The following is a 25,909-nucleotide window of genomic DNA, read 5'->3' as shown; positions in this document are numbered from 1 at the left end:
GCACCAGCATTGTCTTACTCAGGCACACGTCAGAAGTACCATTGCTTTCATTATGGCTGACCTCTCGCGATGAGAGTAGTATTAACAGAAACAGCAAAGCCAGGGGTGGACGTGAAGGTATCTTCCAGAGGTGTGGGGTTTCTGTGTTTAGATCTGCTCCAAGTTACTGACCAACCACCTTACTAACAAGTCCGTTATGACCTTAAAATCAGCAGAATATCAATACTGCCACCTTTCCAGAACTTGTGGGCAGTTCACAAACGATGCTTTAGATGATACTTTCACCAGAATCACTCAGGAGCCAAAAGTAGTTGAGCAATTTGATTTTTCTCAACTCTATTTTAGTCTCAAAGGAAACCATTTAGATTCATCAAGAGAAAGGTAAAGGGGACGACAGATCGCCACTGAAAATATTGTTTGCAAAGGGATCATGAGTTATGTGTTTACTTAGAGAAACTTAATAAAGAATTTGTAGAGTGTGTTGCCTTAAAAATCACACACACAAAGAAGATACCACAAGTTTAGTACATTCAGCTCTCTGAAAAACCACCATGTGAAACTCCACACCTGCACAATTCAGCTCCCACACCCTGGGCACGGGTGGCCGGGCGACTTGGGACTGGGTTTTACAGCTCATCCTTTGCCTGGCGCAGGACGAAGTGGTGCAGCGAGTCAAGGTCTCTGCTTCCGCTGTGCTCACTGACTTTTTTCCCTCCGCGGAAAAGCAGCAATGTGGGATAGCCTCGTACCTTCAAAAAAAAAAAAAAAAAGTATGAAGACCAGTGGTCCAGGTCACATATAAATTGCTTCTGAGATAAACCACCACCACCACCCCCTGCCAAAAAAAACTCCTAAAGTTGTAACCAAGGAAGTTCATGGTTAAGTTAAAAAATTTTTGTTAATGTGAATTTTTGAGAAAGAGCAGGTGAGCGTGAGCAGGGGAGAGAGAGGGAGACACTGAATCCAAAGCAGGCTCCAGGCTCTGAGCTGTCAGCACAGCACCCCCATGGTTAAATTTTTAAAAGGTGCAGACCGTTTAAAAAGTACAAGAAAGCAAAGCCTCGGGGTTATTCACCTTCCAATTCAAAAGCACATTCAGGATTAGTGTCAAAGGAAGGACTTTACCCAGAAGTACAGCTTCTGGAGCTTCCGTGCATATGCCACCACCTGGGCACCCGGTGAACAGACACATTCTGATGCCGCAGGTCCAGGTGGGGCCTGACTGTGCATTTCTGACAAGCCCCCTGCTGATGCCCAGCCACTCTGTGGCCCCCGCGGAGTCACAAGAATATACATCTCCAGCTCTTTTCTAAGGCTTTAAGGCACCAGAAAAAATGGCACCTTCGAGTGATGAGTAAATGACGTCTGTGTTGCACCTATTCTCAATCTAATGAGGGAACTCCAGAGCCCCCAGATGTTTTAAGAAAACCGCACAAAAGCAAAAATGTGAACTACAAACCTTTTGGGCTATCAGATTGTGCTAGCAGCTCAGAAAGAAGGCAACGCTTCAGGACAAAACCAAGTGGAAGCCTGGCTGGCTGGGATAGTCCCTTCGGGAGGAAGTCAGGGGTTTCCCTTACTCAACCACTGTACTTCAGGACACGCTCAGAGCTGAACAATAAGCCACTTAGGGGCTTGAGACGAGGCTGCAAGTCAGCTGACTGTTCAGCCAGCAAGTGGCCGTGCCGAGGTGGCACCTCCTTCTTGTTACCGCCCAGCCTTCTATGCAGACAGCAAGGCCTCAAGTCCCCCTTGAGAGGTATGTAACCAGTGGGAGAAGAAAGCCCTTCCTCGGGCAGAGCATCTCTTTTGCTTTTCAAAACGAAAATGAAGCAACAGCCTCAAAAGGACACAAGGAGCGTTTCGCAAAGACGATGAGGGCCCTGTGGTTTGTCCTGGTTGAGGCCACCACACCAGATGACAGCTCCATGTGGGCGTGCTCCCGATACTCAGGGTCCCCGGGAGGGTTTTCTTCTGCATGTACCCACCGAGTACTTGCTGCAAATATTCCGTTCCGCAGTACAGTCCACCTCCGCAATCTTGACCTCTGCCAAACCAGGGAATTCCTTTCTAGAGAGTTCTTCCCAAGTAGGAGCCAGATTCTTACAATGACCACACCTAGGAATAGGACAACGACAGCTTTATTGAAGTCTTGGGTCAAGCTCACTCACCTAAATCCAGCTGCCGAGCCAAGCCTTGTTTCTTCTCTACGAGGCAGTCTGCAATTGCCTAGAAATAAAATATCAGATTCCCCCCTGGGTGCGCTAACATTTCCTCCTCCTCCGTCCCAGACACGGAATTCGAAGTCCATCCAAAGTAGGCTTTTGGAGAACTGAATGGAAACAGGCTGGTCTGAAAGCAAGTTTAGATTCTGAGACCATTTCCAGGATGTGGTAAACTGAGCTAGCTGGATTATGAATGAAGCAAGTGCACCATGAGCAGGAGTTGATGAACAGAAAAGAAAATGGACACCAAAAACTTATTTTAAAGACATTTCATTTTAGATTTGATTGCTGTGGTCTCAAAATGTCAGAGCAGCCTGAAAGCTTCCCTGAAACGTCATCTATTCGCTGTGAGCAGTGAAGTCCGAGCCAAGTTCTGTGCAAACCCTCCCCTTCCCCAGCACTTTACCCCTTCACTGAAAGGGGATCTTCTGTCCTCACACTTGGTCTATATGGCTTTAGGTTCAAAAAAAAAAAAAATAGAAAATAATAGATTTAAAGGTGTTATTGACTAGTGTTTCTATTCTTTAAGAACAAAAGTTGTACAACTCCTGTGAGTCGCGTGCTCCCTGACTTCTCTTCTCTGCCCCTGTGGTTTCTCATCAATACCCGGAATGAAAACAAACCGAAGAGCAGAAGTGACACGCTGGACCTTACTTGTTCGTGTTTAGAAACAAAACCTAACACTCTCCTTGAGACCGTGCTTTTCTAAGCGGATTGTTTGTGAAGACAAAGCACTCTTCCCGTTTTACAGCTCAGAAAACAGAGATTCAAAGGAAAGAAAGGACATGCAGAGTTACAGCAGTGCAGGTGACTCTTGGCACCTGTCACCTGCCCCACTTCAGGGAGCCTTGGGCACAAAGTTGGTGTCACCCTCTCTGCTCCGGTCTCTGAGGACCATGCAGCAGGAAGGTTCGGGTAATTGGGTAACATATAGGACGGCTGCCCAGGAGCCCCATGGGATTTGCCTACAACGTCTCAGACACTAAGGAGCAAAGCTACATCGTGATATGGATGTTCAATCTATCTGGACAAGGGCAGATACCACAAAGCTTCACTTTTATATGGCCATCCTAATTCTCTATTGTCACATTGTCATGTTTTCTCCAAAACAGACTGAATTTTAAAATAAACTGGCCTCATTCTCTGTAAATAACTTCATGAGTACCACCAAACCGAACTTCAACATACCTGAATATAGGTGCAAACAATAACCTTTCCTCATTTCCTAGAACCTAACCTATGTATAAATGTAGCAACATCTAGGCCCAACATCGAGTCTAGAGCAGTGCCTAATGAGCAGAGAACTCTGACGGGGCTCAAGTGCACTGAGACAAGGCAGTTTCTCATCAAACGGCCACTTACCATGGAGCATAAAACTTGATGAAGGTTATTCCTTCTGCGATCGTGTCATCGAAGTTATTTTCCGTGAGTGCCAACAGGGTGCCCTGCAGGGGAGGGAAAGGCCACAGTTCCAAGGCATCACTTAGAGCAGGGATTACAGAAATACAAATCAATAATCTTTTAACAGTGCTGTCATACATGCTCCAAGGTCACACAGAGATACCTGTACAACGTGCATTTCACAAGCTACACAAGAAGGGACAATGATTCACCACAGGTAGGTCCCCAAGGTCCTGAGCCCAGGAGATGCCTCAAGGAGGTGGCAGGACGCGGTCCTCTCCGGCCACTGGGGGCAAAGAGGGGCTCAGGTGTGGCTGCTGTCATTCAGGGCTCCATGGTGTGGACCAGTTGGCTCTGTGCGGCCTGTGCCACAGTGTGCACCTCTCCGGCCCAGAGCCTCCGACGCCGACTAGAGAGTCCCAGACACCGACTCACTGGCTCACCTGATGTGCGTGCACCTGCTGTCTTTTCGAAGTGACCCTACCGCTCTCCTAGCACGTGGATGTGCACAAGTTCCCTTCTCTGTGTACTGCCTTCAGAGTCGACAGTGGCAAGACCACAGGCAAGGATACGTGTTTTACGTATCCTAGGCTTCTTAAATTCACAGTAAACGTGCAAACTGTTCATCTAAGCTCTGGCTGGAGAATGTAGGGGGAAGGTGCCATGAGGCAGCCTGCTCTAAAGCAATTTGGTCTTGACAATTCTTTGCAGAATTATGTTCCTGGGTTTCTCCAGAAATGGATCTGTGATTCTCTCATGAGAGCAAGAATACGATGATTTATCATGTGGCTAAACGTACCAGGGCTGCTCCGCTTGAGTCTGGCATCGAGTAACGTGTGTCAGTGACTCGGAGGCAAAGCCCGCCAAGGGGCCCATTGTAGAACACTACCATCTTTCTTTATGTTCAGAAACATGACGCCATGCTCACTGAAAGACCTACTTACTGCTGGAAAACTGTGTTATAAATAGAAACTGTTCTGTGTTTGATGAAAACATCCACAGTGTATAATTACATTCAATTTGGGATGGTGACCTTTAGAACCACCGTGACACAGTCCCCTCCAACGTATGTGGTCGCAGCTACTGCAGAATCATTCGTTTACTTCTTAAACCAAAGCTCTGACTTTGAACTAACACCTAGGCAAGTCCCCAACCTAAGAGTCCAACTAAGGCATGGGCTGTAGGGGGCAAGGAGGCCCATTCCTGTCCCCACTCCATGAGGAGGGAATGGATGACTGTCTTTTTCCAATTCCAAATAACTAGGGCTCAGGGAGCGATGGCCCCAGCAAGTCAGGATCTGCTATGTAAATGCTGAGGGTTCAAGAATTACTGGGGGGGCCGGGAGGAGGGTGGTCACACACATCTGCACACTCACTGCTCTGGCCTCGCAGAATGAGGGCATGCTGCCCCTTCCCCTGCCCACTGTATCCTGGTGTCCCAGCTAAGGGCTTGGTGTAAATTGATGTAGCAACTTAAGTATTCTGCTTGGAAATCTGTTGACAAATAGGCCTTAGGGTTCTTAGCTAGGAAACCAAGCTCTGTTTTCCTGGAAAACATTCCCTGACTCCCTTTGAAAAACCTCCTTTTCACCCATGGCTTCAGCATCGGCTGACGCCTAAGGCTACCCTTCTAGTGCACATATCCTTCCTGCTTCAGTTCCCGAGTCCTACTTAACTGTCCACCGGACATCTCCGCCTGAATGTCCACCACAGCCCTGAAAATCAGCAACTTGAAAACTGACCTGATCACCTCCCTTCCCCCTGCCCCTCAGGTATGCCACAACTCCGGTCATCCCCTCACCCCACCTGCCCGACTGTATTCAGGAGGGTGAGGCTCCTTACGCTTGCTGTCTCCTTGTCTCCACCCTCTGTCACAGCCTTAGTTTCGGGGTCTCATCATCATTTTGGCCTAATACACTGACTTCCCCTCCCTTTCATACTTTCCATCTCTTTCTGCCAGTCATCTAAAATTCAAATCTGCTCAAAACCCTCTGCTGGATCCCTATAAATATACGATGAAGCTCAAAATCCTTGGCTGGCCGACAAAGTCCTCTATGATCCAGCTCCTACCTCCCCTCTCTGGCATCCTGCACCGCACCCCCTGTCCTTTTCACCCCTTCCCTCCAGCTGACGGCTGGCCCTGCCCCAAATACGCCCAGCCGATTACACTAACGCGCTTCTGCTCACGCTCTTCCTCAGACTAAGCCTTTTCTCTCCACGTCCACCACGTCTCTGCAGCAATTACCAATTTGCCTTTCAGCTCTTCAAGTGACATTTCCTGCCTGCCTGCCCCAATCATGACTGGGCCTGCACACTCCTGGGTCACACACCTGGGACATCTGCTTCTCCAAGTTCTCATCTGTCTCCCCTCTAGACCAGGTACCCTTCACAGGTAGGGAAAGAGTCTTATTATTTGCCTTTGTTTCCTGGTGGCCTGGGACAGTGTCTGAAATGTAACGGGCTCAATAAATGCAGAACAAGTGGATCTGAAACCCTCCACTGGGTGAATGAAGACAACAGCACAGTAAGTCAGAGACTGCCTGCCTAAGCAAACTAAATGTCCTCAGGCAATGTGCCTTTCAGTTCCAACGTGTACATCTTTCCTGCTGCAGACCTTTCAGGGGCCTTTACCACGGGGTGAAAGTCAAATTACTGTAGCAGGTGGTGGAAATGGACAGAAACGGGGGCCTAACAGCAGCCAAACTTTCATGTAGCAAATGCCCTCAAGTACAGGGATTACTGACTCAAAAAGGGACAACTTTTCCAGAGCTTTTGACGCCAAATACTCCTAGGATTTGTCTCACGTTTATTTCAGAGGAGCTCCTAGGTTTACCCCTCACAAGCATGTTAAAAGTGGCTGAAGGAAATGGCTCACGTTGAAAAGTCAGCCTCAGCCAACCATCTGAACTACTCTCTGCTGACCCCCAACTGCCATTCTGTGCAAAGCATTTGAGGAGAGCGGCCTCTGTGGGCAGGAGGTGGTGGGCCACCCCCGGCGCTCCTGATCGCAGCGGACACCCACCTTGGCCGCGGGCTCAGTGGCTGGCACTGGGGCCTCTGACGGCTCAACAGCCTCCGGGGCCCCCTGCTCCGTGCTCTGCAGCTGTGATTCCACATACTCTCTCAGGGACTCCAAATCCCGCTTGCCTTTGTACTGGTCAATCTGTCCAAGGTAAGGGCCGCACAAAAATGCTGTCAGGTTAGTACACTTAAGTGTTCTGAATCACTCAAACCTCGTCCCGACCCCACTCACCCCCATGAGACCTCCACTGATGCCGTCACCCTGGCGGTGGGGACTGGGCAGCATTCGCACGCTCATATTCACACGAGAGTGCACGTTACAAACCAAACACCTCAGCTTTGGGGAGAGAACCTGACAGCACCTGCCTCCTGCAGAGCCCAGAGTCACGACTGGGGCCGACTCTGGTGTGCTGAGAAGCTGACCATCGGCCAGGGATAGACAGGAGAGTGGGAGTGAGCGCCAGTGACTGGGAGCCAGTGTTGACTCCACTCAACGGTTGTGGCCAGAGCACAGCTACAGCCGGCGGTACGCCCAAGCTATTCTAGTGCTAACCTCAGCCAATGGGAATGCTTCAAAATAGCAGGACAACTGACCGTTTTTGTCAACTACCCAAATCTTACTAATTGAGGCCAAGACGTTTTTGTTGATTATGTATGCCTTGAAACCAGTGCCCAAGGCACCTGGGTGGCTTAGCTGGTTAAGTGTCCAACTCTCAGTTGTAGCTCAGGTCATGATCTCACAGTTTGTGAGATCAAGTCCCGAGTCAGGCTCTATGCCGACAGTGCAAAGCCTGCTTGGGATTATCTCTCTCCCTCCCTCCCTCTGTCCCTCCTCCACTCGTGCTCGTGCTCTCTCAGATGAAATGAAACTTAAAAAAAAAACTCCTTCTGCCCCTCCCCTGCTCACACACACACACGCATACTCGTGCACTCTTCTCAAAAAAAAAAAAAAAAAAAAAAAATTAAAAATTAAAAAAAACCCAACAAACCAGTGCCCAAACAATTCATACTGGCAACAGCCCACTGTGGTTAAGAGAAGCACTTGGTCTTGATACCAGGACCTGAAGACGTACGTACCTTTTGACCATCTCGGAACCACAGAAGAGTGGGATAGCCACGAACCTGGTTTCCTGAACAGAGTTCATAGTGCTGCGTACAGTCGACCTAAAAATAAAGTAAGACCAGATTCTCAGTCCCTTTCTTCGTGAGCCTCCCTGCTACATGGATCACTGGGCACTCAGTACTTTACATACTTCATCTGTAGCATCTCTGCCAGCAAGTGGCAGTTTGGGGAGAGACTTCCTAAAACCTACCCCAAAATACACCTGAGCTAAGGGAGCAGAGGGATGGGATTTGTTTGAGAGACATGACTTATTTATCTCACTTTAAAATGCCAATTTTTAGGAAGCAACATTTTACCTGGAGCATGTTAGCAGATGGAGAAGGGGAGCCTAGCCTGACATCTGGGGAGGGGAGGTCTGGCCGTCGGTGAGAGAGGCCCACACCAACACCAGCTGCGATATTTATTCTCATGTTCACACTTAAGGAGTTTTGAAACAGGAGTATTCAGTATAAAATAAAGATAACTCAAAAGATATCAAATTAAGGTGATTATATGTTCTTAATTCCATAAGCTCAACTATTACAGCTCTTTAAATTTGTTTCACTTAAATCTTACCAAGATTCTGCATGTTCAACATTTTCATGAAACCGTTTATCCTAAGTCACTTCTCTTTGATTTTCTACTGATGTTAAAATCAGCTATGTGGGATACTAAGTTGTTGTTTTTCAGGATATCAACAAAGTAGGATAAAAATATTACATTCACACCTAAGACTGAAGTCGGCAGTTAAAGTATTAAACTGAAGCACAGGAAGCCCCAGCCTGAAGTCTGGGTGGGGGGCATTCAGAGTCCAGTCTAAGCCAGCCGCACACATGTCCGGAGACGGAGGCCACAGCCCGCATGGGCAGACTGTGTCAGCTCACACCTGGTTCTACTAGAAATCTCTACAGACATGACTGAAAATAATCGCCCATGAGAATTCATAAAATAGTTTAAAGTAAGGATACAAGGAATGGGGAGGATAGAACACAAGAATATTATGACTACTTCCACGATATGTTCAATAAATATAAAATTATAAGAACACATATAACTAGAATACATAATTGAAAGTGTTTAACAATGGGGCACCTGGGCGGCTCAGTCAGTTAAGTATCCGACTTCGGCTCAGGTCATGATCTCACCGTTCGTGAGTTTGAGCCCCACGTCAGGTTCTGTGCTGACAGCTGAGAGCCTGAAGCCTGTGTCTCCCTCTCTCTCTGCCCCTCTCCTGATCACTCACTCTCTCTCTCTCTCTCAAAAACATACGAACATTAAAAAAATAAAAGTGTTTAATAGGCAACAGTGAAAATCCATTGAACGACAACTATTACAACTTACCAGGCATCTGCTTCATGCCAAACATCATACTGAGCATCTGACTTCCATACTCTCCACGCGCCACCTCCCCCCGCCCCAGTTAGGTCTTATTGTGGTTTTGCAAAGGGGACACTGAGGTGTGGAGAAGCTGTCAAAAAGGCTGGCCAGCCAGGTCTGCCTGGACCCTAAGCTTGTGCTTTTGGCCATCTCCCTGTCCCAGGCAAATCATCTCATGAGCTGCAGTTCTGGAAACGCAGCATTCCTTCTGTATACAAGTCAGGCCTTTGGCAAAGTAAAACATGAGATCTTTATAAAAGGAAACCCATGCCTGGACGTCTGGTGGATGCCAAAGGCTGGGTGAGATGAAAAGTGCTTGATGGCCCGGGAGCTGCTCTGGAGATTTCCAGAAAATCCACTTATACAGAAGTTGTTAGACACCACTTCTGGCTTCTCTCTGCAAAGTGGGGAAAGCTGGAAAGACTCCCAGGCAGCAGTGAAAGCTGGGGCTCACCGGAGGGGGACCTTCTGCACGCCTCTGTGAGCACAGGGCTGAGGCTCCTCTAGGGGACAGCTCTTGGGTGAGGTCAAATGTGGATGGCCTCCAAGTCCGGCCAGTGAACATTCGTGAAGGCTGTGCCCCATATCTTTGCAGAAAGGGCTCTGGGGCTGCCAATTCAGAATTGGCCATTGCTTCAAAATAAACAAAGGAGCCAAAGCCATAATTTATCTTTAGGCTGTGGAAAAGCCAGCACATTTGAAACCAGGCTGCCATCTGTGAAGGTGAAATGAATTATCAAGTGGCACACTAAATGGAATTAATAAATCAAGTTTGCGACTTTGCACACAGAATGAATAATGGGCCACTCTGCTAATTAATCCAGCCAAAGGCGGTCTATTTCCAGTTTAATAAGGGCTTTCACTTACCTTGCCAATCTTGACAGTTTCAGAATGTTCAAGGCCTAGAGCCAGCTGCTCCCAGGTTGGAGCCAGAGCTTTGCAGTGACCACACCACGGAGCGAAGAACTTGATAAAGTGGTCGCCTTCAGTGGAGAGCCAAGACAGAGGAGGGAGAAGGAGTGACTTAATACCTTACTCAAGATCGAATGCAAGGATCTGATCTTTGTCCTCTCGCAAAACTAACTGCAGTATGAACCCTTTAACTGGTAAAAAAGAGACTCCATCAAGTAAGTGTATATCCTCAAAACAAAATCTAATTTGTCATCTTTGGAGGACAACAGGGAACCAACACATTATTTGAAGAACTGGCAACAAACGGGAAGAATCAGGCAATTATCCCACCTTTCTTACACAAACTGCACCACTGGATAAGCATGTGATAAATGAGGGCAAGTTTCTCTCCCTAAAACAATGAAGAAAGGATGTTTTAATGAGACTATCGGCATTTGGCAACCCTGATAAGTTAACGGATCTAGGGAAACATGTTCAACCATGCCATGGGGACACAGCTGTCAGAGTCGAGACTGGGGAATTCTACAGGTCCAATAACCTATGTGCTCAGCAAAAGGATACAAGGAAGAAAAACATGTTGGGGGAACGTGTAGATTGAGACGCAAGAGAGACGTAGGTAAAATAAAGAACAAATTAAACTATAATGTAAGGAAGGCACATCTGGATAGTGAATGATGAAGAAAAGCAAGGAAAGTGCCTCCTTGAGGGCAGGAAGACTGGGACTTGGATAGGGCACGGGGTGACTGGCAGTGCCATTTCTTGAACTGGACGGTGGTTATAGGCTGACCACTCTATGACAACTCACTAAGCCCTACGTTTGAAGGCTTTCTGTGTCTGTGTTTTGTTTGACAATAAAACGGAAGGTTTTAAAAACAGTATCAGTGCCTTGGCTAGGAGAAACAAACCCAAATCCATACAACATCGTCATTTGGATACTGAAGATTTTTTCTAGGCTGTTCTGCCTTGACCAGCCTAGGGCCTGAAAGATGTCAGGCTGAGACCAGACCACAATCAGGTTGTGAGTACGTCATCAAAATGTGACATAGGCTCACAGAAGGACACTGCCACACCAAACGCTCATGGCAGTGCTTTGTCACCCACAGCAATGACACCTTGAGGGAAATGGTGAAACACTTGATTCAAAAAACTAGCAAGTGATCCATGAGGTTGAAGCCATGCCTCTCTAGACAGATAATGACACTAACTTGTGCTGTGAGGTGGAGACAGGATGTCCAGGAAGGAATCTACCAGAGTATCAGTGGAAGCTTTAAGGCCAAGAGGTGACTGTCATTTTCTGAGGACAGATCCTCATGTGAGCAGCATAAGTTGGCATCTCCACAATGCTGCCCTTCAGGCACGATTTGCTTAGAGAGAGTCCTAGCTGGGCTTATGGGAACTAAAGTGAACCCCCTACTGGGGAAAACACCCTGAAATTGTACTGTCACCGCCACCCCCTCCCCCCCCAGAGCCCTGGTACAAATAACAACCTTGAACACAAAGGGAAAACAAAGGAAGGCATCACAGTAAGTTATTTTAGACCTTAAGTTGTGGGGGGGGGGGGCGGTTTCAACCCCCCAGCGGGCATGAAGTTACAGGGCCAGACATAATGTTAAGCCCTTTTCACAATGTTTCCAGCCCAGTCTTACAGGAGGACTTCTCTCCATGGCAGCATTTGAGAATGGAGAGCAACAAGGAAGCTGAATTTGCTTTCAAGTCATTCAGTGCTGAGCCAATTGTTCCGAAACATGTGAATAAAGGACTTATGTGTTATTTACGTTAGAAACCGTATATAGATCATTTTACTATTTAGGAGAGCGTTTTCAAAAAAAAATGAGATGTGGTACAAAAAACCGTTTTAAGTGTCAAGAACACCTACTCTGATTCACACGTTAAAATGGTCCCATTAAATTCTAGTTTGAACACATAAGAGAAACTTCTGTTTCTGCCTCTGGTCAATAAGCATATGATTCACATTAATATAAATAAATACTTTCTTATCCAAGGATGTGCTAACTAGTATACAAATTAAGCATGCCCATTCATGCTTTGTGAGCTTTCCAAAACTTACATCTTTAGCATTAAAACTGGCATTTCTGTAAGCAGAGAGACAAAAGGAGAAATGATTTCTAAGAGGAAGTGCACTGTACAAGGACGTTAACGGGTCCTGAAGAGACCACTGCTAAGTGCACAGATGGTAACCATAAGCCCTCAAGTGCCAGGAAGAAAGAGCCCGGCAAATCAAGGAGTGATGGATGGTCAGTGGTTCTAAGAGTGTGCGTCCCACTGTGAGCACCCATGAGCTTCACCCACCATACCTTGTGCGACGTGCAGCTCAAAGTTGCTTGCTGAGAGCTCATACAGTCCCTGCTTGCGCTCAGGAGCTCTGGGCGGTTCGACTTCTGGCTCTGGTGTCTAATAGAAACAAAACAATAGTCACTGGGTTTGTATGTGAAGACATAGAGAAACCAACTGAGGAGGTGACCTGTGTCTGTCTGGAACCTTCTGCAGATCTCCTCCCTCATCTGGCTACATCAAACCCTTGGGGCATGCTGCTGTGTTAAGGGAGGCCAAGGCAGGAACCAACTCCGTCAGATCGTCTGGACACTTCAGCAGGAGGCCCCTCATCAGCCACACCTCCAGGAAGTGCTCCAGAATCGGCACTCAAGGCAGCCAGGGATGCCTGTCCCCACCCCAACTTGCTCTTCGCTGTCCCCAGACGAACAGAGCAGACAAACTGAAGGAGAGGCCCACCCCAAACAAGCACACTGCCCTGTTCTTTGCAGCGTGACCTCAGATTCCACATGGAATTCAAAATGAAATCCCTGACGGACTGGCTCTAAAGGAAGTAGTACCTGAAAATACAAAGATAGCAAGATAGACACAGTGGAGAGAGAGAGACCATCAGAGAACAGGAGGGCCTGGCCATCCTCTGTTCACACAAATGGTAACAAACTGTGAAGGACTGGTAAAGGGACAGAAGAGATGGTGACTGTTTCTCGCAAGAGTGAGAAAACCATGGAGCAGACCTGAGTTGTGCTTCTTAATTCACTCAACGAAGCTTGGGACAGAGACACGTAACGCAGGAGCGAGAAGTGGCTTTTTAAAGGATGCTTCTGCCAGTCCCTGAGCGGGTACCAACTGTGTACAACTAGGCAGTTAGCACAGGACACAAGTCTAAAGTTCTCAATTTCTGAGGCTGGATCAGAAAAATCACCATTTTGCTATAGACACGTGGATGTAGATTACTCAATTTTTATCTGGCAGTTCACACGTTTCTATGAGAAAGAATAGCCAAGTTATTAAAAGCTTCAAAAAGTGCTGACAGCTCAAAGCTGTGCAGAGTTGTAATCGTAAAGCACCGTGAAGCTTTCTTTGCTGCTGTGGGCCTGTCAAAACTTTCCAAGTGCTAAGTACCCACACGAAAAGATGCCCGACAGAATGGTGGCTAAGCAAACAGTGAGTTCCAATAATGCAAAACACTGTATGTCACCCTTTATAGGATGTTCAATGCTCATTTATGAAACTTGGGGGGAGGGGGCACTGTCACTATCTGCCCTGTGGCAGTCCCTGCAATCATGGCAAAAACACAGTATACCACAGAAATGGGTACAGTCTTGCCCTGCTGGTGACTGTGAGCTTACAGATTCTTAAGAAAGCAATCTGGCAATGTTCATCAAGAGCCATAAAAGTAGTCTTGCTTTTTCTTTCTTTTCTTTTTTTTTTTTTTGGCCTGGCAATTTTATGTCTGGGAATATATTCTAAAAACATCACTCAAAAGTAGAAAAAAATGTCTTTTACAAAAATAAACATGCTCCTTAAGCATTTCTGATGATAGAAAAAAATACACACAACCTAAATATCCATTGACAGAGAAGAGATGAATTATGGCAAATCCACATAATATAAAATATGACCAATGTTGAGATGATATAACTATACAAAAATATCACTAGTAAAGTGAACTGTGTTTGTGTGATTATGACTATTTAAGAAAATAAATACAGAAGCAAATAGGAAAATATAAAAGTTGAAGTAGAAAGTTAAGATATAGCATCAGGGTTTCTTTTCTTTGAGTTTCTTTAATATTGCCATAACACTAAGGGGAAAACTCTAAATTTATCCTCTTTAAATATAAAAATGCATACGTTAAGTTACTTAGGTATAAACACAGATGGAGAACTTTTTAAAAAGTTTTCATGTACAATAAAAGGCAAATTCTAATTGAAAAAAATTTTTGGTTTGCAATATAAGGTTTGACTATTTGAACTTTCTGACAGGAAGACACATTGTCACTGTTTTCCAGCAATGACCTGAGATCCCTACTGCTCTGACACTAGGATATGGTAGCAGGTGGACCCCAAGCAGCAATGGCCCTTCATCTGGAGACACTGTGCCCCCAGCAGGGGCGGGGCCTCCCTGTCCCTCCCAGCCTGCCCCGAGGCTGCCGCTCCTCAAAACGGGAGCTTGAAGCACCAGAGAAGTCATTCTGCCATCCTGTTAAGGGCTACTGGTTCCTTGAAAAAACGTCCTCACAGTAGACTGGATTTTTGGTGGAATAATGGAAAACAAGTATTGTAAGTGGCTTTTTTTTTTTTTTTGAGACTGTTACTCCCTCTTTAAAATCGGCTTCCTCCACTCAGAGCACTTTTCACAGAGGAAACAATTTTAAGTTTAAATCGACATGAAAGTTCCACCTGCTCATGTAACTCTCTTGCCATGACAAAGATGCAAATTCACTCCCTGAGAGGTCTGTGGCTTCCCCTGGTGCCTAAAATTAGAGAAGTCCCTCCTGGACACTTATTCAGCGCGAACACCAACGCTCCTCACCACGCAGTTATAGACTTTGTAAAACGTGAGGTAAAGCAGCACCTGAGAAGCAGGTGGGTTTTGGATAAGCAGCGACATCTACAGAGAATGCAGGGGACAGCCGAAGGACCACACAGACACCCCGGGAAACGGCACCGGGAGCAGTGGATCCCCCCCAAAGACTGCTGGAGCTGCACATGGGCACCGACAACCCTCGGATCCGCGAAAGCCCTCCTGACACAACAAAGCAGCCTTAGTGGACTGCGGGATTACAACTGCCTCCAGAGACTCCAGGGGCTCTATTTCACCAGAGACACGTGGCACCGGACACCTCATCTTTCCAGACCTGCCCTGCCAGGGCCCACACACCGGCCAATCCGCCCCGCCTCCGCGGGCCTTCTGCGCCAATCAGAACGTGCCACGCATTCTGAGTGCTTCCAGGTCAAAACCAAGGCTCCCAACATCCACTGGAGAGGGGGAGGGTTATAAACGCTTAGTATAACTCTACACAGACCTACATCTTTGAAAAATATCTCAGAAATCATACGGTTCCCACCATTTCCTGATATTACCCTTAGCGCAGGGAGGGCCATTAAGACACCGACAGTATTACGAGTATTTATTACGTTAGGTTATTGGCGAGGCCAGTGAGCACCTTTGGGGACTGAGAGTGCAGAGGACAAGGAGGGAGTCACCCTGCTGTACCGCTCGCGGTTGCAGGAGAGGGCCGAAGCCGGCCTGGACTGGACCCCAAGTCAACCCTGTGATGCTAAGAAATTAGTGTAACTGTATTACATGCGAGACTGGCCCAGAGGTTTATGTCAGGAAGTGGGAAGCGTGCACCTGTTAATTGCTCCTGGAATATTCACAAATGACACTCTGCCAGGGCTGACTCTGCAGCCAAACAAGAGCTAGGAAGGCAGATATGATAACACAAGTTGGGCAAAATGGGGGTAACTGTGGAAGGTGGGGGCAGGTACACGGGGCCATCTGCATCACACAGCTCCTCGCTCATGCACCGAAGAGAAGACTCTTCCTACTTCTGTTCATGTTTGGATATTTCCATAATAAAAAGCTTTTCAAAACTTCATCTGTTTCCACCAAGATACTCAGAGCAGTGAAAACAGAGACGGAAAGTAGAAGGACTGGCTGCCAGGGGCTGAGGGGAAAGGCTGGGAGTTGGTTTAACGGGGACATGGTTTCAGTTCTAGAAGGTGCAAAGAGTTCTGGGGACGCGTGGTGGGGAGGGCTGCTCAACAGGGTGCATGGACTTAGCACCACTGAATTTGTGTACTCAAAGTGGCTAAGATGGTAAAGTTTATGTGTATTTTACCAAAATCAACAAAAATTGAGAAGGGAAAAAAAGTTCATTTTTACTTACAGCATCAATTAGTTCTAAAAGAGTAAAAAGTTCCTTTGAAATGGTAGCTTTACTTTTTTTTGCCTGAAGTGGCCTCTTTATTACCCCGAAACTACAGGAAGAAAGAGCAGGCGGGAGGCAGGGAAGCCTCATGTGCACTCACCGCAGGCTCCTCATTCAGCGTCTGCAGCATCCAGTTTTCCAGTGTCTGGAAATCCCGAGGACCCTGGTACTTCACAGCTTCTTGGCCAGGCTTGAAAAACTTCAAGCTGAAAGGGTGACAGAGGACAGGACAGAGCAGACTGTTAAATCCTTCAGAGTGCTCCGAGTAGACAGCGCTGTCCCGTCGGGGGGCAAGCTTGTGCAGGGAGGCAATCAGTGGACCGCAGCCAGGCACAGACCTGCTGCCCTCTGATACAACATGAAAAAGAAAGGAAAAGAATGTCCTAGAAGATAACATATCCATTTAATCCCACACTTAAAAAAGTTTCTTAACTTATTCAAGAAAAATAAGACTGAGTGGAACACATCAAGTCTAAGATGTTGTGAGTGAAAACCCAAGCCACCAACGTTCGGTTGACAGAACTTCCAAGCTTCTCTCCTGCTAGGGATTTGTCATCCTTCCTAGGCTTTAGTAGTTTTTATGTGCTGCGTTTAAAAAAAAAATTAAAGCTGTAGTAGAAATAGCACTGTTTTGCAATAAATGTATTTCCACGCTACCTTGTCAGCTCTTCAACTCTTAACAAAGCACGAATATCCAGGTTCTGTGAGATTTACATTGCCAGCTATAAGAATAGCCTTGACACTGGCTGATATGGTCTATCCACCTCCCCACTGAGGAGTCTTTTCTTTTCCTACATATATTAGCCTCTGAAGGTATCTGCAGATAGAATATGTAGCACTTGCTTTAGTGGGTGAGCAAAAGACACTGTCAGAGACTGAAATTACACTTCCAGATCCCGTATCATTCCACTGGTAGGGGACAAATACGCTCTAGATAAAACTTAATAGAGGGTGTCCAGGATGGAGGAGTGGGGGCAGGGAATATGGCTACTGACAGAAGAAAAGAAACACAGACGAGCACTTTTTGGTGAGCTGTTCATCCAAACATCCTTATCACTTCTATGGCACATCTGTGGACTTTGGCAATAGGAGCCCGACGTGCAGGAGCAGAGTGTCAGAAGTCAAGATATGCAGCTATCAGAACTGTGATTTGAAGAGCTAACTCCCCAAAGGCCTTAGAAGGAAGTTTCGTAGCAGTACAAGAAAACCAGCACATTAGCCGGAATCAGCACTTTAATCACAACAGGCTTACAGGCCTTACCCGCTCTAAGATCCTGTGATGGACTTAGGGTGACATCCCTAATGTGCCTCCAATAAAGAATATGTGCCCCGCTTCCTCAGTAGCTTTTACTTTTACGACTGTAACAAAAAGCTAAACTCACCATTTTGGCCAGTACATCCGTTACTTCGTGAACTTTAACACTTTAAGCAACCCCAATGATCTCACAATCACGAATGCCCACACCCACCCCTGGGACCTCAGGAAGCTCTAGAAACGTGTTATGCCCACAGAGCTAGAAGATGCTTAATGTACTCCTCCACCCCCTACTCTCTCTTCCAGAAGGCACCTCCCCCACCACAGCTCTTCAGAGTGGAAAAGGAGGTGGATCCTCAAACTACTAGGAAGGAACAGGCACTACCAAACCCATTCCTCATTTCTTTGCTAACATTAAAATGCAGTAAAACCTAACCTGTGACTTTTTCTGATTTGGTGTGCACTGAGCAAAACAAAAATAAACAATTTTTTTTTTAATTTCTTCTTACTGGATTAGAAATCTTCTTATCCTGCCCAAGCCTGGGTTCTTCCTTAGGTTCACAGAGCCTAGGGGATAAAATCAGAGCTTCCTTTACAGACCTTTCAGTCTGTCCAGGGCATCTGGGATAGGGAGTGGGCCCCGGGGTACAAACCTAAAGGACAGCCCCAAACTTTCCTGCTATTCCCAAACCTCCACAGGGGCATCTGCTTTTCCTGGTGATCTGTTTCTCTTTCAAGGAGACTGTAGGGGGAAAAAAAATCTCCATTTATGGGTCACTCTGGAAATCTGTGATCAAAATCCTAGCACAACTGAGGAGACAGTGCTACTGGCTGATTTGTGTCCCCCAAAGCAGATCTGTTGAAGTCCAAGCCTCCTGTCCCTCAGGATGTGACCTTGTTTGGAAATAGGATCTATATACAGGCAAGCAAGTTCAAACGAGGTTACGAGGATGGGCCCTACCTAATCCAATATGGCTGGGATCCTTTTTAAAGGGTGAAATTTGGACCCAGAGAGACACATGCACAGAGGCTGAAGGCCGTGTAAGGGCAGAGGACTGGGGTGCTGCAGACACAAGCACAGAACCCCAAAGACTACAGCAGCCACCAGACACTAGGGAGAGGCAGAGAGGGGTTCCCCTCCGAGTTTCAGAGAGATCATGGCCCTACCAATGCCTCAATGTTGGGCTTCTGGCCTCCTGAACTATGAGACAATAAATTTCTGGTCTCTTTGGCCACGTGGTTTGTGGTGCTTTGCTTCGGCAGCCCTAGCAAACCTCCTTCAGCCCTGCTCTGGCTCACAGTTTCCCAGATAATAAAGATTCCTTACTGGCTCAACAGCATGACCTCAAAACATTTTTCTAAGCACAGTGAGCCATCCCTAGGAACATGGGAACCCAAACTCCCTCCCTGTGCAATCCTTTATTTCAGTTGAAGGTACCAGGGTTAGAATGACATAAAAGCGAATGCACTGACCCACGGTGCACGCTCAGGCATTTTCACTCATGTATCTCTATGACATGAGTACTGTTTCAGAGGAAGTAAAAGCTCACGCAGGTCAATGCATGAATGCCCTCATGTGTGCCCTCATGTGACTCGTTTTAATGCAGCACACCCTGCCTCCTGTATTCTATGGAAAAAAAACAACAACCTGTTCTCGGGCACTTGTGTGTAGGGCTCTGAGGGTTACAGAAGTTCCTTGCCAAACAATGTTCAGTATAATGTGGACTCATTCTAGTTCTTTTTAACAACACAAAACCAGTGCATGGTTTTCTTGGACAGACCACATCTTCTAAACCAGGACACACGATCCAATGCGGCTCGTTTAAAATCTGTGAATAACATCTATGGAGTAACTGACGTCGTAGCCAGAGAGCTCCTATGACCAGGTTTTGGTGGAACCCTCTACTGCCCCCTCTGGCGCCCCCTAACACTTGCCCTTCTCAGCCTATCACCAGTCCTGTCTCACTTCCTGGTGGTGTGGTTGGTGGTGTACATGGCCACACACAGCCAGCTATTTAACAGTAGACACCTCAGCCAATCATCTCTGTTGCCCTTGCATCTTGATAGTAACAGGTTCCAAACAGGTAAACATCTACCTCCTCCGTGCGTCCCACTACTCACTGACAGCTTCTTTGCGATGCCCCTCATCTAAGCTACGTTTACTTTAAAGGCAATGCTATGAAGCACAGGACAATGGTACCTATCGTAGGCACACATCATAGTTGATCTGATTTGAATCATGGCACTTGGATTAGCAGCAGTCACCAAAGAGCAAGAATTCCAGTGTCCTTTATGAAAATGCCAAATTTCTAAACGTAAGGGAAAACTTTAACATTTATTGAGTATGCTGAGGTCAGTATTTACAAACACGTAATTTCATACAACAATGAGGGTGGTGGGGGTGTGGGGGTGGGGGGTGGGGCTGTAAGGTATCAACATCCTACTTTAGACTCAGAGGTTAAACAGCGTGGCCAGGACTGCATGATAAGTAAACAGTAGAGCCGGGATTCAGACATGGCTTCTAGGTTCCAACCCAGAGTTCCTTCCACTTTTCCATGCCGCCCCTCAGGTTTGAAGACAGGCCCAGGTTTTATAAGAATTTACTTCATTCATCAATTTGAATAAATATTTGGGGAATCGCAGTGGCCAGCCCCTCCCCCATCTTTTTGGACACAGCTTCTTCCCTTTTTTGGAGCAGAGCTCTTCACTTTAACGCCTGCCATGTGGTCTGAGGGCACTGCTGCCTTCCTACAGTACCTGCCTCTCTGGCCACAAGGACTGTCTGGGGCGGACACTCCACCCCAGCTGGGCCCATTGGTAGTGAGCCCGAGCCCACCGTGGCAACAGAGAGATGCACAGCTGGAAAGTTAAGTCACATTAAGGAGGTAAAGGTAAAAACTGGCCCCTAAGCCCTTGGAGGGGAGCCTCAGAGCCTCTTCCACAGCCTTCTAAGTCATCCCTCTATTGCTTGTTAAGCCAGTTTCAATTTCTACTTCTTAAAACCAAAAAAACCTGTTTTAACTGTCAAGGGAGTAAGTAGCGCCGCTGGTCAGAACTGCCATATTCCAGTTTGTCACTTTTCTTTCCAACAGAAACAGCCCTTGTGCTAGTCACATGGGAAAATTACTCCAGGAAGGATGCTTAAGTATAGCAGAGTGACCAAAAACTCAAAGTAAAATTGATGACAAAGTATGCTCATTGCATAAAGGTACTTATGAACATCAAACCTGACAGGACCCCATGGAGACCGCCATTTCTGTCTCACAAACACATTCCCTTATAGACAGGAAACCCGACACTGATTAATGAAAGGCTCTTTCCAAATACAGCACAAAAAGACATCTAATATAGAAAAGACAGTGTTAAGTATAACCTCTCCCTGACACCAGGGACTGCCTGCTTACATTTATCATCTCCTCACTCTTCAGAACTACATAAAAATTTACCAGAAGTTTAACTTGAATGTTCTTTAGCCAAGTGCAGCTGGCAAAAGGCTCTGGAAAACCTGGACCCATACGGGAAACACGGGCCCCTCCCACTTACGTGGGGTATCCTCGGACCCCCTGGGCGGAGCACACATCTGACTCGGCTGTGCAGTCTACTTTAGCCACGTAGACCTTGGCGTCCTCCATGCTGTTGTACTTGTCTCCCAGGTCATTCCAAGTGGGCTGCAGCCGCTGGCAGTGTCCACACCTGGAACAAGGGGAGGGGAGCAAGCACACTGAATATCGGGTCAGGGGGTGCCGGCCCACCTCTTTACCCATTTCCACACGGCAGTGGACCTTTCTGATCCTTTCTTTATACTACAGCAGGGAAGGATGGCTCACAATTACCACAGAACCTCACTCCTCGGCCTCCAGCCCCCCAAAGAGTTCCCGCATTGTTCTCAGCAGGAAACCGAAACATAGCAAGGTGTTGTGACAGATCCTCCTTGAACTGGCCCCTGTTGACCTCCGATCTGACCTCTGTACACCTGCTGCCCTCCTTTGCTTGCAGTTTAACCTGGAGCCAAACTGAACTACTTGTGGTTTTCTGAAGGGGGACAGACTGGCTTGCACACGGGCATTGGTACACACCCTCTCTGATGCCTCCTCCCTAAGCCCACGTGGCAAATTCCTATTTGCCCTTCAGGTTTGGTTTGGGTATTGCTTCCTCCAGCAAGTCGGCTCTGACTACCCAGGCTGTCTGATGCCATTCTCTTCTCTTCTTCTTCTGGACAGTTCCCTTGCTCTCCTTGTACTGCAGCAGCTTCACACTGCCTGCCATAATCGCCCCTATTTTATTTAGTCAGGACTCTCTACTAAATAACTAAGTATCTGCCAACGCGAGGCAACCTCAAAATTCACTCAATTCTGCATTTTCCCCAATGAGAAACTTTAGAAAAGTTTGTGGCTACCCCAACTTCTTGGTTTGATGCAACCAAATGTATACTTCTGATATTCGCTGTACGGATTTGAGAGTACATTTTTAAATCCCCTATCATTTAAAATAATACATTAACTTAGAATTATTGGTTCTTGCTACTCTTCCCGTTTCTTGACAGCATCAGCATTTTGTCCATCACTAAATCTACTTTTTCAGTCCTAGAACTGATCACCTTCTTTAATTATCAGCTCTCTGTAGTGCCATATTTGAATACTATATGAGTCTGCATGGAAACTTTATCTCAAGCTTCAGGTGCAGTCACAGTAGCATTATGGCACGTAGGAGTTTTTGTTGTGTTTTTTGTTTTTTTCACCTGGTGTATATTCATGGCATCTACAAAGAAACCGGCTGCCGTATTGCTTTTCAAAGTGATCTTTAAGATGCTTACTTATAGGGGTGCGTGGTTGGCTCAGTCAGTTAAGCACCCACTTGATTTCTGGCTCTGGTCATGATCTCACAGTTTCATGAGTTCAAGCCCGAGGTCACTGAAAGTGCGGAACCTGCTTGGGATTCTCCCTCTCTCTCTCTTCCCCCCGCCCGCCCAAATAAATAAATAGATAAACGTAAAAAAAAATACATGCCTGTTTATAAAGAATACCCAACACTCAAAATGGTCACTATGTCCTCAAAGTAATTTCTCAACAAAATCAGTGTTACATTTCTTTGCCTCTTTTCTTTTCTGACAGATGACCTCCGTCATAAGCACTGAAAGGCAGCACCAAAAAAGTCTGCCTCAAGCTAATGTGTCTTCCCTAAGCAGCACTTTCCTGGCCAGCTAAGAGAATCCTTGCTTTATAAGAAACTCAACTACAAAATGATTCCCTCTTTTCTGGAAGATAATTGTGAAGGAAAATCAGAATTACACCTAAGTTGTATTAAGTTATATAAGTTATACAGCTCAAGTGCTGTGAAGACAAGCACTGTTCCTTTTACAACTTTATTTCCAGTAACCAGCACATGCTTAACGGGTACTAAATGTCTGGCAATGTCTTAGTGACAGATCATCCACAGGTGCCATGTAGTGGGCCCTTCTGGTTTGGGACTGTTGTGGCTACAGTATGAACCTTTGGGACAGTAGCTGAATTCAAAATCTTGCATCTGTGGCCATGTAATAGAGCAAAGCCACCTGGCCCTCCTAATCTGACAGTCACCAGATTCAAGGTGATGCACATCGGCCATACAGAAGCCGTGTCCTGATGTTAGCACAAAATCTACAGCCGGATAATCTTACATCTGCCAGGTTCAGAGTGCAGGTATACAGAGCAATATTCTCATTATATGCTGCCGCTGCCCCCAAGTTACATGTGGGCTTCCAACATTCCAGAGACTAAACCTGGAAAGAGATGGGGGGAATGGTGTAGGCCACAGCCTGTTCTATCTGAGCCCCGATATGCCCTTAAGGTCTAACTTTTAAATGCCTTCATAGAAACCCAACATCTTTATCTAAGTATTTTGTAGTAGATAATTAAGAAGCAAACAAAAACTTTAAAGAGCTATGTTCCTAGGAACATCCACCTAAAAGTCTGTAAGTCATGGGTCCCCTGGGTGGCTCAGTCAGTTAAGCTTCCGACTTCGGCTCAGGTCATGATCTCGTGGCTTGCGAGTTCCAGCCCTGTGTCAGGCTCTGGTACTGAGGGCTCAGAGCCTGGAGCCTGTTTAGGATTGTGTGTCTCCCTCTCTCTCTGCCCCTCCCCCACAAATGTGTGCGCTCTCTCGCTCCCCTTCAAAACTAAACATTAAAAAAAAATCTAAATCTGTAAGTCACATACACTGAAAAAGGAGTTTACTTAATACGAAGTGCCCAGTTGCCAGTCTTCTCACTCAGTCTAGGACTCGCTGGTATTACTGAGACTCCAAAATTAAAACCCCTTTGGCACTGCGCAGACTTCCTATGTCTACATGTCAGCTTTTCTTTAAAAAATAAAGAAAAAAAAAATCCATGGACTTATTCCCCTGAAATAGGCTCCAATTAAGTAATGTATTTAATTGGAATAGATACTCTGAGAATACTCCTTCACAGAGGAACTATTAATAATGAACGATTATTTTATGCTACAAAGTATTTTCTAGACCACTGGTAGGTCTAAAACTTCAAGTCGGGGCTGGTTCTTGGGAAGTTGAAACACAATGTACCCCACGGGTACACTGCTAATAAATGCCAACTCTCACTCAGACTTGCCCCCCAAAGTTGACTTAACTCCAAATGAACTGAAATACAGTTAACAGCCTGAGTATGGAAAGAAAGAGAAAAAAAGTTTCCTCCAACTTCTGCCCGCACAGTTCCTGAGCAGGACGTTTTTCATGGGCATCTTCTCTCTGTTCCTTCCTACATCGCTTCCCCCCATCTCAGTGAGTCTCTCTCCCGCTCTGGGGAAGGATGCCAAGTGCTGCAACAAGCCTGCAAACTGCCTTGTGCCCTAACACTGGCTTTGTGCTCTGCCCCATGAGAACTTCCCTCCACCGGGGCATCCAGGCGCTGGAAGGAAAGCACTACCTGTGCTTCTGTGAACATCAGGAAGTCCTTCTGCAGGACAATTCGCAGGGAAGGGGTCTCTGGGGTTGGCACGGAGGCCCATACGGACGCCTCCACCGGAGTACCGAGGCAGGAGCTCCGTTCAGCTCACACTTTCCAGAAGACCAGGCCCCAAGACAGAGGTGGGGAGGAGGTGCCGGGGGTCAGCCTTGAATGGAGGGGCCAGTGCGCTGCAGTCGCCTAGAGCACACACAGCTCCCCCATCGACTCGGAGCCACGACGGGCTCTCCAGCGTTCGCACTACTCTCGGCTTCCCGGGGTAGCACAGGAACCCCTTCTCTCCCCGGACCACCCTTTCCCAGCTCCTGAACACACAAAAGTGGGAAATCACACCTTTGCGAGTTGCTATTTTTCAACTAAACCCCTGTGCAGGGGAATCTGCCCTGCAGCAAGCGCACGGAATCCGACCTCCGAGCGTTCACTGTCGGACTCCACTGGCCGGCGGCCGCCGCACGTGGCCCACGGGTCCCAGCCGCACCCGCAGGCCGCCGCCTCTGGCCGGCGCAGGAAGTTTGGGGCGGGGGCTGGGGAACCGGCGGGGTAGCCCCACAGGGCGACAAGGCCACCCGCCCCTCCCCCCGGCCCGGGGACTCGGGGGCGGGGGGGGAGGGTGTGCTGGGAGCGGGGACGGGACGGCTTTTTCCCGGCTGCCCCCTCGGGGTCCGCCCCCTCCTGCACCGCCCCGGCCGCCCAGCGCCACGTCAGCCGCGAGCGCCCACGCCCCCGGCCCGAGCCCGCGCCGCCCCCGCCGCCCCGGCGCTGCGCGACCCCCCACCCCACCCCGGCCCGCCGCGGCGCCCCCGGCCCGGCCGCCCCCCGCGCGCAGGGTGCGGGGCCCCGAGGAGCGCGGCGCGGCCAGTTACCAGGGCGCGAAGAACATGACGAAGTGCGCGGCGCTCTGGATCCCGTGCGTGAACATGTCGGCCGTGTACAGGTGCTTGGCGTGCGGGTCCTGCCCGTCCTCGCCGTCGGCCGGTGGGGGCCCGTCCGCCGCCGCCGCCGCCGCCCCCGGCTCCTGGGCCCAGGCGCCCCCGCGCCCGCCGCCATGGCCCAGCAGCAGCAGCAGCGGCAGCGCGGCCAGGGCCAGCGGCCGGGGCAGCGGCGGGAGGAGGCGTCCGGGGCGCGCGGGCATCACGGCGGGGCTGGCGCGCTCTCGCCGCGGCGGCCGGTCCCCTCGGCGGCGCCCGCCCGCAGCCGCCCGCCCCGCGCGCCGCCCAGCGCACCGCCCCGCAGAGGCCGCGCCCCTCCCTCGCCCCGCCCCGCGCCTGGCGCGCGCCCGCTGCCCGCCGGAGGCTGAGTCCGCGCGCGCCCGTCCGCGGTCCTCCTACCCCCAGCACCATGGGGGGAAAAGGTGAGTGGTCCCGGCGGCCAGCACGCCCCGGGGCCCGCTCAGCCCACAGTAAGGTGACTAGTGCAGGGAAGCCACAGAT

The 25,909-nt window shown here is 48.1% G+C and overlaps 1 protein-coding gene across 1 annotated transcript; it reads right to left on the bottom strand.

Moving 5' to 3' along the window:
* Positions 1–308: 308 nt before the first annotated feature.
* TXNDC5 (thioredoxin domain containing 5) lies at positions 309–25,664 on the bottom strand. The gene is made up of 10 exons (XM_043590859.1): positions 25,343–25,664; positions 21,065–21,214; positions 16,367–16,472; positions 12,353–12,449; positions 9,993–10,108; positions 7,724–7,810; positions 6,648–6,788; positions 3,588–3,670; positions 1,989–2,118; positions 309–749 (listed from the first exon to the last, which is right to left on the bottom strand). Exons 1-10 carry the CDS (start codon positions 25,609–25,611, stop codon positions 627–629), a joined length of 1,302 nt encoding a protein of 433 aa, XP_043446794.1. The 5' UTR covers positions 25,612–25,664; the 3' UTR covers positions 309–626.
* Positions 25,665–25,909: the final 245 nt, after the last annotated feature.

The sequence above is a fragment of the Prionailurus bengalensis genome, chromosome B2, assembly GCF_016509475.1.
Source record: "Prionailurus bengalensis isolate Pbe53 chromosome B2, Fcat_Pben_1.1_paternal_pri, whole genome shotgun sequence".
NCBI classification, from domain to species: Eukaryota; Metazoa; Chordata; class Mammalia; order Carnivora; family Felidae; genus Prionailurus; species Prionailurus bengalensis.
Note: the sequence above shows the minus strand (reverse complement) of the source record. Positions and strands in the feature narration are given on the sequence as shown.